At 23.9% G+C, this 17,294-nt stretch overlaps 1 protein-coding gene and 1 non-coding gene across 4 annotated transcripts in view; both read right to left on the reverse strand.

The window, feature by feature from the left end:
• LOC112591629 (scavenger receptor class B member 1-like) overlaps window positions 1-3,667 on the reverse strand; it is a 40,606-nt gene extending 36,939 nt beyond the window's left edge. Inside the window, exons 1-2 of one of the 3 annotated variants that reach the window (XM_025335501.1) lie at window positions 3,274-3,667; window positions 1,576-1,937 (exon numbers count right to left, since the gene is read on the reverse strand). In XM_025335501.1, coding sequence (XP_025191286.1) covers window positions 1,576-1,801 — 226 coding nt within the window. In that variant the 5' untranslated portion in view covers window positions 1,802-1,937; window positions 3,274-3,667. Of the gene's footprint in view, window positions 1-1,575; window positions 1,938-3,234 lie in introns of those variants that run through there. The other 2 variants (XM_025335502.1, XM_025335503.1) reach the window with 2 other exon arrangements.
• An 11,364-nt stretch (window positions 3,668-15,031) lies between these two features.
• Window positions 15,032-15,103, reverse strand: Trnae-uuc. The gene has a single exon. It is a non-coding gene; the product is annotated as a tRNA-Glu (tRNA).
• Between the last annotated feature and the right edge of the window lie 2,191 nt (window positions 15,104-17,294).

The following is a 17,294-nucleotide window of genomic DNA, read 5'->3' on the forward strand; positions in this document are numbered from 1 at the left end:
TATCGCATACGCAATACTAAAAACAAACTGATTACCAAGGCTGACCGCTTCTTTTAAAGATTGGTGAAAAATTCCTATCACCCATAGTAATAGAATTTTAGCAAAATGTGAAATGCAAAATAGTATGACAAAATAATACACAAGAATCGTATTATTATTATCATTTGAAATTGTTACTTAATAGTAAATGATGTTTTTATGCGATCTGCTGTTGACCTTTCTCAACTATAATTATTGTGTTTCAAAACAGCCAAATAAAAAGTATAAAACGCCAGTTTGAAAAATAATCACGTCGTTAAATTGTATTTTAACATAAGCTTGTTGTTTGTTTTTGTTTAAATACTTAGTTCAAATAATAGTTTATTTAATCTTTAGCTCATTTTTCATTTTAGTAGACTTGGTCAAAATAAATGTATTTAATCTAATAACTATAATTAAAATGTAAAGCACCGTTGAAATTAGTATTGCGTAAAATATTAGTTTTAGTTTATGTAAATATTGTTATTTTATTTTATCGTATATATTATATATAGAACGCTGTATAAAATATTTATTTACTTTGAAACAATAAATAAATATACATAATTAGTTTTAGAATTTCCCGATATTCACAGACCTATTCTGTTATTATAGTCATTAAAATACAACTCAAATAAATTTTATACTAAATTAGTTTGTATGACGTAAGTTCGAAATTGGGTTAAAATAGAAATTTTATTAAACCATAATTTTTACCCTTTGTGGTCTTTATAAACATAACGTGGCTTAAAGAACACCATACAACCTTGATGTATGGTGAAATTGAAGGTACAAAAGATGGTTAGATTATTATAACCATATGTTTATAGATACTTATTCAAATTATAAGGTATTACTGATATTAGTCACTAAAAGTATATTAGGATTGTTTCACCACAAAAATCGTTTAAGTATATTATGAATGGTAAAATATTTAAAAAATGTATAATTATGTAAATAACATAAGACTATTTATTAATTTATAATTAAAAAAATAAGATTATCTCTAATTCGTTAGATAATAACATGAAGTTTAGAAAATAAAGTCAACAAACGACAAAATTGCATCAAAATATCAAAAAGAATATTGACGTATATATTATACAAATCTGACATTTAAAGCTAATAATAAAAAATAAAACGTTATGTAATCTTTGTGGTCAATAATATATTTATAGTTAATTATGAAAAAAATTAACAACTCAACTACTTATCTGATTCAACAATTAATAATTAATAAAGTGTATAAAATGATTGCCTGAAAATTAAAATTTGAACGGCTTAAGAAAACTTAAACTGAGACAATAAACCATAATCATAGCTTAAAAAAAAAAAAGTTTTCAAAGTTTTGCTAGTATTGTAGCTAGTTTAATATTATTATAAGTTATGGCCTATCACAGAAATATAATTATCACGAATATAGCATAAAAAAAAACAAATGTTTGGATTATTATACATCGCCGAGTGAAATAACCTTTTCGTGCTCGTCAAGCATATAATATATTATCTAGGATTTTATTTTATTAATAACAATATAATAATTAATATGACACATACCTATGGTACAGAATGGTTTCCTTTTATGATTAGACGTATTGGACGTTTCGCCTCTGGAGGTTGTGGAAGAAGTTTCTGTGGACAAGCCTTTGTCGCTGGCCGTTTCAAGACAGGGCCATTTCACGTCATCTTCTTTTTCTTCAAGCGGCTCACTTTTCACCAGTGCTGCGGTCAAATTCAGGGCAGCTATGTTAGTTTTGTAATAATTTCGCTGATTTTGATCCATGTCGTCCGCTCTCGTTTGGCTCGTGCAGTGGCGGCGAATAAAATAGCGAATGATATTATATAGTCAATAGAGATATCCGATATCCTGATGTACAATCTAACTTCGTACCATTGTTTTTATATGGTATCACAAAGTTCTGTAACAAAAATTGGACACTGATAATAAAGATCGTAGATAATGTTGATAATACATTATTATTTTTATGATTAAATAATTAGCCGTTTATATATTACGAACGGAACGATTTAATGTAAAATACATTTTATATTACAAGGCGAACCGCAAGAATACTACTTTCGTTCATTACCTACGTCGACGATTGTATAGAGAGAAGGAAAAATAAATCTCGTTGACAACTATATTACAAAAAATTAATATATTAATATTTTTTTTTTATTATCAGTAGGTTCAATAAATTAAGTCTATCATAGTACGTTTATTGACAAATTTTATAAAAAATAAAATATATTAAAGATTTAAATTAAAATATTATTGAATTTTAAACTTATTTCTAATACTTTAAAATATTTTATACGTTAATTTTATAATATAATATGTGTACCTACTAAATTATATTTTACGCAAAAATGTGAAATATTATAATTTTCATTATTAGTTATAACGACATACGCAAAATTAATAAAAATTAATTCTCTTACAGAATATTGAAGTTGATATTTGAATTAATTTAAGAATTAAGATAATTTTGTATTGAATATTTTGTTGCATTATAATGTCAATAAAAATAAACTATTTTTAATGAAGACTACGTAAGCGTAAAAATAAATATATTGTAGAAACCATAACAAAAAATTATTACATAGTATTATATATACGAAGAAATGCAATAGTATATTAAAATCTAATTTTCTTAATCGTTTTGATTAAAAATTTAAACGCGTTAAACATATAGTTGAAAAATAATTATAGATTCGTTTTTAATCAAGTACTAACTATTATTATTAGGTCATTGAAGTAGATAATGAACAAATCAAATTACGATTTTTACATTTATACATTTCTTATTTTACAAATTTAACGCATTAAATCAGTATTAATGCAAAAAATAAAAAAAAATAAAAAAACATTTTTAAGATAGGAATTGATATTTTCTTACAATTTATTCTTTAGCCATTTACGTACACTGTAACTATGTAACATAAAAATGATTACACATAATTTATGGCTCAATACAGGAAGATGAGCGTAGTGTGTTTGTAACTTTTGTATGAATAATAATAAAACGTATAATTATTGATATCACGTATTTAAGCATATTGTTATGATGAACAGGACTATAATAAGTATAGTATATATAGGACATAATTTCGCGATTTTATACCAAACCTCGCGTTTAAGTACAAACACGGTATTCCAGTGTGGACAAAAAACGTAATGAAAAAAATTTCAGAATAAAAATTATTTATTATTACATAAAAAATCTTGTACGTAGATAATGTGGGTACACTCACGCTGTTGTCCGGACGTCGATGTCGCGTTAAACGAAAACGGCCGGCGATTAACGGTTATGATAATAATTAGTGTATCGTTGCAATTTTCGTGAAAACTATGAACGAAACAGAAAATCAAAAACAAATATAACGAGAAAAACGCACAAAATTTCACAGGAAAACGTCGTTTCGTTCGTCAGGTGCCCGGCCCGGTCCAGGTATAAAAAAAATCTATAATATCGTGTGCAGTATTGCGTTAAAATTTAATGATAAAAAAAAAAATACGCACGCACACTCGATATTTATATATTTAATATATACACAACATATATGCATCGATATTGCAGTTAGTGTTTGACCAGAACAGGACAGTTAGAGCCAACGGGCACCGAACAATGACTGCAGCCTGTGGAGTATCCGTTCGTTTGCCGGGTGCCACTGTACGCGGATCCGCTCGTCGCTCACGGCCATCGAAGCTCCCTTTCCCTTCGCGTTGTAGTCAAATTGCATACGCTGGTCCCCGTGCAACGCGCATCGCCGTCGTTTCTGCAGTGGCTGTCGATAATAATAATAGTAATAATAGTAATATTATTATGATCACGGATTCACACGGCTGTCAGCGGCGAGATGAAAAACTAATAGTAATAATAAATAATACGAAACAAAAAGTAGGAAACGATTTCGACCTGCACGCGCTCGCTTGCCTATGTATACAGCCGTGGCATGATAATAATTACAACAGTGATATAATAATATGGCGAGGTACGACGACTCACGTTCGATTGTATTGGCTTGATATTGTATAGCGAACAGACGAACACGATCGTCGGTCGCACATCAATATGTACGTTATAAGATAATATGATTATTTATTATGCATAATATTGTATATTTACTATATAACAATAATTCATCCGATGCGATTTCCGCAGGGCATCTGAAAACGATTTACGTGGATTCGTCGTACAAAATATTCGGTTAAGACTATACGATGTATGGGTTATTATACACGTGTTTGGCCGTTTTACGTCTGAATGCGACACGTCTGAGCACTTTAAGTAGTACAGTGAAACGTCGTCGAGTCGAAATTCAATAATCTCCGATTTATTGAGATGACAAAATATTAATATATTCGAGATATTAAAGCTAAATTCTAAACTTTCCAGAGTTTTTTTTTTTAATAAATAAGTAGCTAAATATATGCTCATCTCATTAACTGCCGTACGTTGTTGAATACTAAAATTTAGTGCGTATATTATACACATGTAATAAAATAACTTATACACATTTTAAAAGATATATATAAATTACGTGAAGGTATATTATAAATTATGTATTATTACGTTATCACAAGCAATAATTTAACTATACTTTGGATGAGATTCTTTTGTACACAGCCATTATCGACAGTATTTTATTGTATATAAATTTATGTATATCTTGTCTGTGATTGCAATTCTGCAATCGATTAATTATTCACTACACGTAATAAAGATACGTACATTGTACATTGTAATGTATACTAGATTTTAAAGTTCCTTAAACCTTAAGCAATCTTCATGAGATAAATGAAATACGAATTTGGTGTATGCTAACGTGGAGCCAAATATTTAGAAAAAGAAATTTCGTATATTTTAGGCTATTTATGTTATTTTTATACAATTTCTACTTTCATGGATACCTAAATTTAAATATTAAATAGAAATACTGGAAATACGCTTTTACTGATAAATCTACATTAAAAATATACCTAATTGTTGTAGGTCACCGAAAAGGATGTAGATTCTGAGTGAAAACAGCTAGGTATCTATTTCTAAAGATATTTAATATTTTATTGTTAGTACATATTATTTTAATGGGTTAATTTGGTAAGTTAAACTACTCTTGTAAACAATATCATACAAAACTTACAATTCAATATCGATGTATCGTTGAATGGTTTATTGTTGTAATACTTTCAAACCGTATGAATTTTTAACTGAAAAATAATTTTTAAATCATTTGTTGTTCGATTTCAATATATTTCACGTTTATATTATTATATATGCATTATCAATATCGTTATTTAATAATCATTATGTATGATTCAATGTCATCCACGTTCTTATACGCGTATTTCAACGTTTTGTGTTTGATTGTTTGTCGATTTTGTTGAACGAAATAATTAAACGTTTTTAATGTATTATAATATACAAAGTAAAATTTTAAGGTACCTATTTAAAATGTATTATAGAAAAAACAAATTTAATTTATTTGCGTATATTTCTAATTTCAACTTTCGTTTGTATAGAATTAATTTTTTTTATTTTTCATCCTATAAGTTTCGAATACTTATCTAACTAAAATTTTATTTTAGAGATATAACCGATTTTCTTTTTTTAAGAGGAAAATAGCAAACGCACAGTACCTGTCAACCTAACAAAAATATTCAAAGATCGTTTTTGCGTTTGACGTCTTCAATTTATTTATACATACAGTGTTCGGGTAAGAATAAATATTAAAATAAAATGTACGTCATAAATCTTAACGTACGTGACTCAAAAATTTTGTTTTGTGTATTTGCCTAACCTATTTGTTTAATCATATGGCACATGTAGTCATCTAGCCAATAGACAGACTTTATATTATTATAATATTATATCCCAATGTGTACTTGAAACAAGGAATAACCGAGAAACATATCAGATTGCAGAATTACGTTTTACTTATAGTATCTTCTATGAATATGATTCCGGATGGATTAACCGAAGACAGTTGAGAATTATTTTTAAATGATTTATGGTTATAGATAAGTATATACAGTAGAAGCCTCGGTTTATTAGCAACACTTTGGGACCAAGGTGAAATGTATCAATAATTAACCGATTGTTTCTAATAAGCGATTGGTTTGATTTGTACTATGAAAAAAAAAAAAAATGAAAATAAATATTTAAAAAAAATAAACAATGTATTATTAACTATGTATGTATAATCTAAAAAAGTATGTATATATTTTACTATGTTATTTAAAATATGTATGCATCTATCGATGTTTGTTTTCTTCGTCGAGTGACCATATATTATATTTTCATACGAGTAATGCTGCTCAAAGCCTTTTTCATCTGCACTGTGCTGGGTTGCTGTCTTGAGGACACAGTTTCTTTGATTAATGAGAGTGCCAGGGATACCTCAAACTTCAAACAATACGTACAGGAAGGGAATTTCTTACATATTATGTAGGTACCTAGTACCTACTATACTTACGATAAATTACAGTAAAAATAAACGTAATGACAGAAAAGATAATTTTAAAGTACGTTGGTTTTTTCCGGATAACCGGTGTATATTTCAAATTACCTTCGCCTAATTGTTTCAAATAACCAATGTGATGTTTCAATAATCCGATTTATTTTCAACGTTCAAATATACGGCCAGTCCGCTCCGAGACGTTTTTTTTCAATAACACGATTGTATCAATTATTCGTGTTTCTAATAAGCGGCTTCTACTGTATTTACTTACAACTTTGAATTTTAATTAAAAAGTTAACTAGGTATGATATTCTTAATCTCTACCTTATATTAAATTACCTAATCTGTGTTCAGCTCAGAACTAATACAGTAAACAAATTATTATTTAATATTTATCAGCAATAACACCAATAACTAAGATAAAAGTTTTTTTTTTTACAAAATTTACTGTTTTTTACAGTTTATATTATTCTAGAAATTCTATCAATATTGCATAATTTTGAAAACATATTAAATTATAATTATATTCAACCATGACATCATTAAAATTTGAATTAATAATGTTTTAAGTTTTAAGCTGATCAATCAATAATGTACATTGTACTGATTTTACAACAATAAGTGTATAGTTTTTTTTTTTTTGTTAATGTGTAAATGTCGATAAAATATTTTGATTTTCGACTTCGAAGATAGTTTTAGATAGAAAATTGAATCTCATTTGTACTTTGGAGAAATTAATATCAAAAAAATTAAAATTTCTAATGATTTTTTTTAAATTTGAAAAAACCAAAAAAAAAAAAAAAAATTATAGGAAAAGCAGAAATTTTTACTTAAATCTAATTTTTTACAGAATTAATTTTATTTTTATTTTTTTGATATAACTAAAGAACGAATAAGAGCTTATACTTGAAATTATCACCAAATGTTTAAATTATTACTTTCAATTTACGATCAAATTTTCCTCAAATATTTTGATTCTTTTACAATGGGCATGAGAAATGTATGAATTTTTTTCTATAAAATAACTGTTGATTAAAAATTATTCATTGAGTAGAAATAATTGAAAATTTAATACAAAACTTTTCATAAATTGTTTATTTTTCGATTAAAAATGTTTAAAATATATAAACATAATATGTATTTATAAATTTTTAAAATAAGAATTTTAACAAAATTCATCAAAATCTAAAAAAATTTATAAATTATTTTGTAATTAGAAATTCCTAATAATTTTAATATTTATACCTAAGATTTTTACATATAATATAAGGTTATTCATTACTTTTTTAGCTTCTATACAACTGAAAAATTCTTGAACCGGAAAGACAAATGAATTTTTTATGATAATTTCAAGTTTAAATCTTTATGACATTGGATATTCACCTATACAATAATTATATCTCCTCAAACAAAGTTTAATATTATTTGTTATATTAAAAAAAAAAAAAAAAATACAGTAGATACTTGAAATTTTCACCAAATGTATAAAATATAATTTTAATTATATAGTAAAATTTTTAAAAATTATCAACTATTTTTAAGCTACTTATAGGCATAGACAATTTTTAATTACTTTTGTTGGTTTTTTGGTTCTATAATTATTGATAAAAAAATTCGTCGGGTAAAAATTGTTAACAATTTAATATAAGGTTCTATATAAGTCATTCATACTAAAATCATAAAATCTAAAAAATATATATACAGAATTTTTTTTAATATGCATTTGATGTTACAATTTTGACGAAATTCATAAAAATTACAAAAAAATTGCTAACTATTTGTTTACACCTAAGTTTTGAAAATTTAATAGAAGATTCGACATAAGTAGTTCATACAGATATCATAAAATCTTAAAAAATATATTAAAACATTTATACTTTATAGATATTTTAAGTTAAAATTACTTATTTAAACGATAGATAATACGATGTTACTTATTTTGTCATAATTTATAAACATTATTTTTGAAAACTTAAAACTTTTACGTACATTTTATTATCATGAATTTTACTGTAAGCAATAATATTTTCATTTACTTAATAATTATACAAAATAATATAAATATTTTTATTTTTTTCTTAATTTTAAGCTTTGACAACTTAGTCTATTAATTGTGAATTTTTTTTTAGTTTGTTACTGTAGAATGCGATACTGTAAGTTTTGAAGTACATGTTTTTCGTATGTAGAACGTGACTTCATCGCTAAGAACCCGGGTGGTCACACGTCCGAGAGTTAGCAACGCCGAACAGTGTTTGCCCGCAACACTATATTTTAGCTACTGCAACCAAACATTACACCACATCATGTCCTAATACATTTATTATAATAATTATGAATACTAAAATATATAATCAGTGCAATATTTTTGGAAAAGATTATAACAACCTACTTTAATACTAAAAATAATATAAATTACTTTAATCGCTATATAAAAGTAAAAGATCATGAAATATACATATAAGCTGACAGACCGTCTCCACTCAGAATCGTTAATCATATTCAATGATACATCAATAAATTCAAATATAACATTAATTCACTTGGTATCTACTATAAAGTAGAGCAGAACTCACATAACTACCTTTTTTTTTTTTTTTATCAATTAATTTTGAATCAATGGTATTTTTTTAATAAATATATTAAATAATAATATTATTAGGTACATTTAAGTTTTGCAATATGATTCTAAAATTTCTGGAACAATTAAGATAAGTGTCCTAAACAGTAAATTTTTTGTGCGAAAAAAAATTATTGTGTTATTAATTGTGAAAGGATAAAATATCTTTTCATAATCCCAGTTTCCAAACATTGATGTAATTCGTTTAGATTTAAATTTAACTATATTATGTATATAGACGAATTTTAATTTAAAATTTTTATCTTCTATTTAATTTAACAACTACCATAAAGTAATTATAAGAAAATTTTTCTAAGGGGAATATTTTTTAACCATTTAATCTTTAATGATTACTATTATTGAATATGTACGCTATACACCATTTAATTTAAGATGAAAAAAAAAGGGTGAGAGCTTCACACATTTGTGGCCGAAGGGCGCCAAAATATTAAATATGACCCCGAATAACCATATATTAGAAGTTAGAATCCATCTTTTGGTGGAGTAAACATATATTATATTATTTGATTATACACAATGGTTGTGTTGTACTATATAGTATTATCATATAATTATAATATTACTTAATCCTTAATAATATTCATGGCCACCGTCTAAAAGAAGTTATTTAACCTTTCTAATTTAATTAATCTTTAATAATTTTGTTTACCAAAGATTGAATACAAATTAAGGCTTACAAATATAGGTAAATATAATTGTATTTACAAATGTATATTGTTCTGTGATAATAAAAACTTACATCTTTATTTTCAAATTTTAATAATACATAATAATACATTTACCCGCAATTAGTCTTATGAGATCTTTTGAAAAATAAAAAATATCCAAACACTACTAAGTCGGAGGTTATTGAAAAAATTATTAAAAGATTAATTAATTTGATTATACTTAGGTAATGTATTATTAAAAATAAAAGTTATTATAAATCCATTTATGGATGTGTAAGGTTAGATCCCGTTGAATTTGATTAATTGATTGATTATACTTTATAAATTAATTCATATAAACTATCTATTACATCGTATATTCGATTTCCTTAAATAAGGGTTTCATCAAATTTACTTATCACATCCTTGAGAAATAATACCATTTCATACAAGTTAAATATTTTCCTAAATTAGGTCAATTATATTAAATGTCTAAGCATAAAAACTAATAGGTTCATGTCCTTCTATAAACTCAAAACACTCAGATATTATGTTTAATATCCTATATCATTTTCATCAAATTATACGAAACTAAATACTGCTATGATAGGATCTAGGTACCTAATCAAAAAGGCTAAAATTTTTTCTTAATTTATGAAGAAACTCGGGTACCATATTATCACTATCTTCGTTTCTATGACATCCTTGATGCGTTTCGAAGGTTCTCTGATATCTTATTATTAAATCTTTTTCAGATTCAGTGTTAATTTACGTATTTTAAAAATAATATTTGACCCAATGTTTTTGTTATTTTAGTTTAGATTTTGACTTAATTGACAACAAAAAACATAATCTTTTATATACCAGCTAAATAGCTATTCACTTTTACTATTTGGTTGATGAGCTAATAATACTAGGAATTTTTGCTGATCAAATCGATATATTTAAAATTTAAAGACCTTAAAAATCAGTGTTCAAAACGTACATTTTTCATGTAATGTTTTTTTTTTAAAGTTTTTTTCATTTTATAATAATAATAAGGAAATATATTATAATGTTATGGTTATAATAATTTAAAATCTTATTAAAATAGATACATTTTCAATAAACTTGTACATAATAAATATAAGTTTTGGATTAATTTATGACTAAATAATATATAGTGAAATCAATAGCAATATTATTATGTTCTTTAATTTTTGTCATGGTATAATGGTACAAGATACATAGAAACATTTAAAAAGTGTTATTGAGGTTATGATATCAAGCTATTTTAATGTGTTTAACCATAATGTTTAAGCATTATACCATATAATAATATAATGTAACTTTTACTGTGTAGATACACTTATTTGTACAAAAGTTGATCTGCGAATTAGTGAATGTTATATTTATGACAGTTGTACATTTTACAGTAAGTTGTTGGCAAATTCGTCTGGATATGACCGGTTATATCTGAAGGTTATGTCGTATATACCAGTACGGTAATATACTTATAGTTACAATTCACTGTTTTGAAATATAATTATAATGTGATAACTGATAACTGTTCGAATATGATATATAACCATATATTAAGGGATCATATAATATTATGTTGATACTTATGTGGTAAAATAAAAAAATTACAACAGTAATCACTAATCAGTAATCAGTAATTAACATCCTGTATCTGTAATATAAATGAATTAAAATGTAATGTTTAATTTTATAAATAATTTAAATGTTAATATAAATATACGGTTACAAATATTTTTATTATAATTTAAATATTTTAAAACATAAAATTGATTAAAAATATAGACTCATTACCACTTAATATACAATTTAATTAATTTAAATGAAGTATCTACAGAAATAACCAGTGTTTATTTATTAAATAATAATGTTGTCTTGTTTTGAATTTACATAAGAAAATTCAATTTTTAAATAAGTTTTGTCAGAAAAATAAGTGTAAACTTTTTTTCTCAACTGATTTTTATTATTAATTATTTTATTTATATTTCATTAAAAAACAAAAATTTGTATTTTAGAATTAGAGATAATTTTTAATCCACATTAAATACACATAATCTTAATATACCTCTTATTATTGGAATTTGAATTCTACTTACATACGTAAGTAGTTACACGTTAAAGCAACAAATATGCTTTATGTACAGCAGATACCCATTGCATTACATTTGTTTTTTTGTTTTTTGAGAGTAGAAGAGTCTGATCAGCACATACGATTCATATATTGCCATGCAGTAAAAAAAACTTGCTTAAATACAGTAATTTTGAAGATATTTTACTATTTATTGTTTTTATTATTGCTATATTGTGTACATAACCACATATAAGTAGGTATATACCATGTGTTAAATCGTATGATAAATTCCCCTCTTAATTTTTTTATTAAATTATTGAATAATTTGTTTTAAATAAAAAGAGTACTACTAAACGACCGAAATCTTTATTGAAATTGTTAATTATTATGAATTCATTGTCAACCTACCAAACATTAACATATTATGAGTCTATCTGCTTTTATAGCGTTTATGGCATCTGTGTATGGCAACAAACATTTAACATCCGTTTTACGAATTAATCGTAAAAATGATCTTAACTTAGTACGGTATTCGACTTAAAATTTCACAATATCAAGTTGATTTTTCGAACCAAGAACTGCATCTACGTAAATAAATGCTAAAATTCACTCTTCAGCGATCATTAGCATGATTACATATCACAGTGATTTTTAAATTTTGTCTTGACGATATATATATTTATAATTTCATATTATATAAGACGCATTATTATAGTAAAACTTAATCTTGTTTTGAACTTCATTTCTTTTATGATATAAAGAGCATAATATCCTATACTCTTAATAAAACAGTATTTGTCCTAAATGAATGAGCACATGTATCTGTTGTGAATTAACATTTATTTCACAGGGTTATAGGTGATTAATTGATGAAATTACAACAAAGCAATTAATTTTAGTCACTTAAGTCATAAAAATATCAATATAATAAAATTACTCTCTTATTTTTCATTCAAGTTATTGACGTCAGCTCATACAACTCACAATATATTATTTTAAAGTGTAAAAACTGGAGATTGAATCGACATCCTATTAATGGTTAAGATTATACGAATCATATAATATAATTTCATTGTTTTAAAAAGCAATTCATGATAAAAATAATAATAATCTATAGATTTATTAGTTGCCTCGTTATGATCTGTAGAAATTAAAAGACATGCGTGTTTCTAATCGACATTGACCTATTATATGATAATAATATTTGAATACGAGCTATACATATTATTTTTTAGTGTTTAGGTAAAAATTATTTAAATTATAAGTAATTTATTAAAATATTTCACCAATAATTAATAACCTAAATTACCCAATACTCCATCAATGTCACTCATTTATGTAACAAAATATATACTAGTTAATGCTATTAATATATTTTTAATAAACAATATAAATATTGTCCGTTTCAAAAATATTTCGACACATTTTGGTGATATAAGTAATTATTATTAATCCTCTAATTATATTCAAGTTATAGTAGGGATATTCAATTACGGGAAACATTTTATATTGTTATTATAAATAATGAAATATAATTATAGCAGTATAATACCAAACAAACAATATAATAGTATGATATTTGGTGACCGTGTCCTATGGCACTATAGCACTATCTAAAATTTAAAGTGACAAATTATTTTAGTGCGTAATATGCTAAGAAGGTAAAACCATTACTAGGTCATTCTTTTGTAACATTATTATAATTATATCATTGATTATACGTAATATTCATACAATTTTTAGCGTTATATCTTATAGATGCTATGCCTAGGTACCCGTGTTTCATAACATCAAGTTATAAAAAATCTTTCTTTATTATTGGATTATATAATTATGGTAAAACGTTTTCTTTAGTTTTTAGATAAAAATATTATCTATATTTACATTTTTAATCTATATATTAAATCGTTAAAATTTAGATCTTAAATTAGTTTACGTGAAATGCAAATTAAAAAAAAATAAATATTTAATTATAATTATTATAAAATATAATATACTCAGTTTAAGCGTTTCAGTATTTATAATTCCCACTATGATTTTCATAAAAAGTAACATATTGTAAATTTACGAAATAATGTTTTTTAATTGCATATACGTAAACATTACTAGTATAAATAAAAAATTACTAGCACTTTTCTTAATAATTGAGAAAAACAAAATAAAAAAATTAGAGAAAAACAGAAATTTTTATGCAAAACCAATTTTTGACAAATCAATTTTCTTATTTTGTTGTAATTTAAAAAGGAATAAGCCACCAGGAATTATGAGATTTTAGATTTTATTTTTATTTTCAAAACTTCTTAAGAATATCATATTTTATTTATAGATTTTAAAATAATTCTGTTATTTTTTAAATATCAATAAAAAACTTCACCAAGATCAAAAGTCAAAATATTTATACTTAAAAATTAAAATTTTAAAATTTTTTTTTGCTGTTATAGTAAAATAAAAGTTGAACGTAAATATAAATTTATCTTTTATGAGTGTTTAAAGTTAGAATTTCGACAAACTTTAATATTCACCAGTAAAGTTACAATTTCTTATCACATGGTTTTAGTTTTTTTTTTTTAATATAATTTAAAGAGTTCGTAGAAAATTGACCATAAAAATTTTAAACATTCAACTATTAATTAAATTATCATTTTTTTAACTTAATATAATTTTCAAAATAATATTTAGATTAATTTCAAGCTATTCATAAACATTTTAAATTTTTTAAATTTCGAATTTTGTTTTTTAACTTAATAAAAATTTTCAAGTTTAGAAATTTAATACAATACTCTAAACAATTTTTTATGTTTACTATATAAAAGTATTTTTAATACATAACATAATTTTTATATAGACAGTTCAAGATATTTCAAAAAAATATCGGTTATAGTATTATTTTATTATAATTCAAAAAATATTATTCTTAAAGACTTGAAAATTTTTGTATCTACAACGTTTATATATATTTTCATAATGCGTAAAATTTCAATCAAACGATATTATATATAGGATATACTGTAACAAGAAAACTATTAACACTTTCTTAAAACACCATAAAAAAGAAAAAAATAATAATAATAATAAAATTATTTATTTATATACATTAATATTATTGTTGATAAATATATCATAATATAAAATCAGAATATATTTTTTTATAATTTGCAAAATTTGCAAAAAAATTTATTCCGGTACCGGGAATCGAACCCGAGCCTCCTGGGTGAAAGCCAGGTATCCTAGCCACTAGACCATACCGGATCTGTGGTTATAGTAGAATAATAAGAGTTAAATGAATACAACTACCTATAAATTCATGATAAATGTTTTATTTTATAAATATAAATAAAATATTAAGAGATAACCTATTATATAAGTTGAATTAATTACTTTTTTTTATATTTTAAAAATTCATTTTTTATACCATTTACATATTATGTTGATATACCTATTGGCTACTACTTACTATATAGTGTCCTAATTTAAAGTAATTTAATACATTAATCCACAAGTCGACACGTCGTCAAAACATTATTTATTCTATTATTTCTATTATAGGTTATAGGTAGTACCTATATCATGATTTGATTTATTAATGAAATTCTGAACTATTTTGCCAAGTGACAACAAACTAAGGAGTGTCGAAAAGTTATATTGATACATCTACTTTTCTTGTGTTATGTCAATACAACATGTACCTAATACCTATTGTCCCTACAAGGCTACAAACAATATAATACTTTATAATTGTAAACAATTAAAACGTAAAATTAATTTATGTTGTGTAAGTCATATTATCTACAAAAGCTAATTTATTATTTGCTCATAATATTTTTACAAATATATATTCTGAATTTTGATAATCTGAACTATCTTCGTCAAGTGTGGCCAGACCTTTTTCTCAGAGGCTGCAACCGATAAGAGAAAATCTGGTATTATTATTGGGTATTGTAAGGAGTTGGATGTAACAAAATAATTTTATTGGTTCACTTCAAGCTATAATTAACAAACTTTTATCACAAATAATGTGCAATATTATTTAGTTATTTCTTATAGTTTGGTAAATATATCTATCAAAATGTGGACATTTTATTAAATATTTGCACATAAAACTTAACATTTCAATTTAAATAGATTCCTAAGATTAAAAAACGTAATACCATATTCCTCAGAAAGTTATATTACCTAAATAAATTAAAAATTTCGGTAATTTTATTTGTTACGTGTTTTAAATTTGAATTTTCCGTCTCCGCTCGATTCGTTTTTTATGAAAGTACAATGATTTATTGAAATTGATAAATTCAAATCTACTATACGACAGAAGCAAGTACTCTGATTTCTTAAAATCTTTATGTTAAAATTAATGCACTTGATTGTAGTTTACACAAGCAGTCCAAGATAAGAAATAAATAATTTTTCTTTTAGTAAATATATTTACTACTTTAATATTAGGAAAGAAATAAAAAAATATTCTATACATTTATATACTTATAGAACTTTTTATTAGACATTTTAAGCAATATTTAAAAATAAAAAATAAGAATTATTTTTTATTCATTTTTAAAAGGCTTGAAAGGTTTTTAAGTGAGGTTATACCTTTCTCGATTCTTGCCAACGGTAGTGCAATCCAAACTATAAAGTTAAGTTTAGTAATTAAAAATCCCTAATTAGAAATATAGACTCTGCTGTACAATTGGTTTTTAATGTATTTATATCGTCATTAAATAGATCAGTGTAATGTATAAGTTGTTAAATTTCAATTCAATGATAAAAAAAAATAGTTCTAAGTAAAACAATTTAACTTGTTAGTAACAATTATTATTATAAATTTTATAAATTAAACCAATTCAAAGATAAATTTATATTATTTTGTAATTTTTGTTATTTAAAACATATCTTTTGTATCTGTCTTAGTCTTTAAGTATTTCATAATAAGAAAATTCAAAATAAATTAAAATATTCTATAAAATCAAGTCATTTGAATTTTTTGGAAGCTTATCTTGGAAAAATATGATAAAAATCTCAAAAAGTCTTAAACTAATTAACATTAATTTGTCACGTGTGATGTTTTTTATATTTCTTTAAAAAATTAAAAAATACTAAAAAAATAAATTCAATATTTTACAAAATATAATAATTAAATAAAATATAACAAAATATTTTTTAATAAAGCTCATAACAGTAATAAGTGCTGTAATTATATTTTCTTGGATGGAATCAAGAATTAAATATTCAAATATTTTTTTAAGAATAATGTGGTGGATGGTAGAATTGTATTTTCTAATATAGTCATGATTAAAAATGGATCATTAATTGTTCTTATAATAAGTGTTAATTGTCCGACTATTAATTAATAAATAAATAAAATTGACATACTATTCAAATGCGTGTTAACAAATTTTAATTATTTTTTTCTGACGAAAGAAATATTAAATAAATTCACTTATTTAAA

Source organism: Melanaphis sacchari, unplaced genomic scaffold (genome assembly GCF_002803265.2).
Source record: "Melanaphis sacchari strain LSU unplaced genomic scaffold, SCAv2.0 Contig13_pilon_pilon, whole genome shotgun sequence".
NCBI lineage: Eukaryota > Metazoa > Arthropoda > Insecta > Hemiptera > Aphididae > Melanaphis > Melanaphis sacchari.